The 2553-nt window shown below is 41.6% G+C and overlaps 1 protein-coding gene across 1 annotated transcript; it reads left to right on the forward strand.

Annotated features, from left to right (window-relative positions):
• The first annotated feature begins 904 nt into the window (after positions 1 to 904).
• On the forward strand, positions 905 to 1988 carry LOC127101177 (uncharacterized). Its single transcript, XM_051038520.1, has 2 exons — positions 905 to 1781; positions 1942 to 1988. Exons 1-2 carry the CDS (start codon positions 905 to 907, stop codon positions 1986 to 1988), a joined length of 924 nt encoding a protein of 307 aa, XP_050894477.1.
• The last annotated feature ends 565 nt before the right edge of the window (positions 1989 to 2553 follow it).

A 2553-nucleotide genomic window follows, 5' to 3' on the forward strand; every position in this document is an offset into this window, starting at 1 on the left:
TGATATGATAGCCAGGTCCCAGAATGAAGAGCAACACCTTGATCATCTGCATAAGTTGTTTGAAAGGTTGAAGAAATACAAATTGAGATTGAACCCAAACAAGTGTACTTTTGGAGTTAGGTCTGGTAAACTCCTGGGTTTCATTGTCAGTGGAAAAGGTATTGAAGTAGACCCTGCAAAAGTGAAAGCTATACAAGAGATGCCAGCTCCCCGTACTGAGAAGGAAGTTAGAGGTTTCTTGGGACGATTGAATTACATTGCAAGATTTATTTCCCAATTAACTGCTACCTGTGAACCAATCTTCAAGTTGTTAAAGAAAGATCAGGTAATGGAGTGGAATGATGAGTGCCAGACAGCCTTTGATGAAATCAAGAGATATCTCCTAGAACCTCCAATTTTGATGCCACCAGTTGATGGAAGACCCTTGATTATGTACTTAACAGTATTAGACAACTCAATGGGGTGTGTGTTGGGGCAACATGACGAGTCTGGTCGAAAAGAACAGGCAATATACTACCTTAGCAAAAAGTTTACCGACTGTGAAACAAGATACTCACTGCTCGAGAAAACTTGCTGCGCTTTGGCATGGGCTGCTCGCCGACTAAGACAGTATATGTTGACTCATACTACCTTATTGATTTCGAAGATGGATCCAATCAAGTACATATTCGAGAAACCTGCTCTCTCCGGACGAATAGCGAGATGGCAAATGGTCTTAACAGAATATGATATACAGTACACTACTCAGAAGGCCATTAAAGGAAGTGTTGTAGCTGATCATTTGGCTCATCAGGCAGTGGATGATTATCAGTCAATGAGTTTTGAATTCCCCGATGAAGACATTATGATTATTACCAAAGAACCTGGACAATATGACGGACCTGAACAAGGATCCCGATGGACTATGGTTTTTGATAGAGCTTCTAATGAACTTGGTAATGGTGTTGGTGTTGTGATCATTTCCCCTGAAGGTTGTCATACCCCGATTACTGCAAGACTTTATTTCTATTGTACCAATAACATGGCTGAGTATGAGGCATGTATCCTGGGCATCAAAGCTGCCGTTGATATGAAAATTCAGTTCCTGGACGTATATGGAGATTCAGCCCTGGTAGTGAGTCAGATTAAAGGAGATTGGGATACCAAGCATGAAAATCTTATTCCCTACAGAGAGCATGTGCTGTCTTTGATCCCACATTTTGAAGAGATTACCTTTGGACACATTCCACGAGGAGAGAATCAGTTGGCAGATGCATTAGCCACCATGGCATCTATGTTTGAGATTAGCTGGGATGATGAAGCTCCCAAGATTACTATTGATAGATTTGAGAAGCCTGCATACTGCAATGAGATTGATACTGAAGGAGGAGAGGAAAAGCCTTGGTTCTATGAAGTAAAAAGATATCTTGAAACTCAGGAGTTCCCTGAAGGGGCATCTGTCAAAGATAAGAAGTTTCTGAGGAGGTTTTCTGCTAAGTTCTTCTTGAGTAATGGAATTTTGTACAAACGCAATCATGATTCAACTTTGCTTCGTTGTGTGGATAAGAAGGAAGCAACAGAGATTATGGAAGACATGCATGATGGGATTTTTGGCACTCATTCTAGTGGTCATACTATGACAAAGAAGATATTGAGAGCAGGATACTATTGGTCTACCATGGAAGCTGACTGCTATCAACATTCCAGGACATGTCACAAGTGTCAAATCTATGCTGATAAAGTGCATATACCTCCGGCTCCATTAAATGTGTTGACTACTCCTTGGCCTTTTGCCATGTGGGGCATTGATATGATTGGTGAGATCAAGCCTACTGCTTCTAATGGGCATCGTTTCATCCTAGTTGCTATTGATTACTTTACAAAGTGGGTAGAGGCAGCCTCATTCGCATCTGTTACCAAGAATGTTGTGGCTCGATTCATTAAGAATAATCTCATATGTAGGTATGGCATCCCTGAAAGGATTATCACAGACAATGGCTCTAATCTGAACAATACCATGATTACTGATCTCTGCATGCAGTTCAAGATTAAGCATCACAACTCTTCTCCGTATCGTCCGAAGATGAATGGGGCAGTAGAAGCTGCTAATAAGAATATTAAGAAGATTCTACAGAAGATGACTGTTACTTACAAGGATTGGCACGAGATGTTACCATTTGCTCTTCATGGTTATCGCACTACAATACGTACTTCAACAGGGGCAACCCCATTCTCCTTAGTCTATGGTATGGAAGCAGTTCTGCCCATTGAAGTTCAGACCCCTTCCTTAAGAATCATGAAGGATGCAGGCTTGGATGAAGATGAGTGGATTCAGACTCGACTCGACCAGATAAATTTGATTGATGAGAAGAGGTTGGCAGCTGTTTGTCATGGTCAGATGTACCAGAAACGGATGATCAAAGCTTTCAATAAGAAGGTTAAGCCAAAGGTATATCAGGCTGGTGACTTGGTAATCAAGCGTATCATACTACCACAGGGTGATCCTAGGGGCAAGTGGACTCCTACATATGAAGGACCATTTGTGGTCAAAAGAGTATTCTCAGGAGGTGCCAT

Source organism: Lathyrus oleraceus, chromosome 1 (genome assembly GCF_024323335.1).
Source record: "Lathyrus oleraceus cultivar Zhongwan6 chromosome 1, CAAS_Psat_ZW6_1.0, whole genome shotgun sequence".
Lineage (NCBI taxonomy): Eukaryota > Viridiplantae > Streptophyta > Magnoliopsida > Fabales > Fabaceae > Lathyrus > Lathyrus oleraceus.

What these genes read in the sequence shown, in the direction of transcription:
- LOC127101177 (XM_051038520.1), top strand. Translation starts at nt 905, where the DNA reads ATGGTTTTTGATAGAGCTTCTAATGAACTTGGTAATGGTGTTGGTGTT. An exon ending in TTGGCCTTTTGCCATGTGGG is followed by an intron (nt 1,782 to 1,941) that starts GCATTGATATGA and finishes TCTCATATGTAG; the next exon opens with GTATGGCATCCCTGAAAGGA.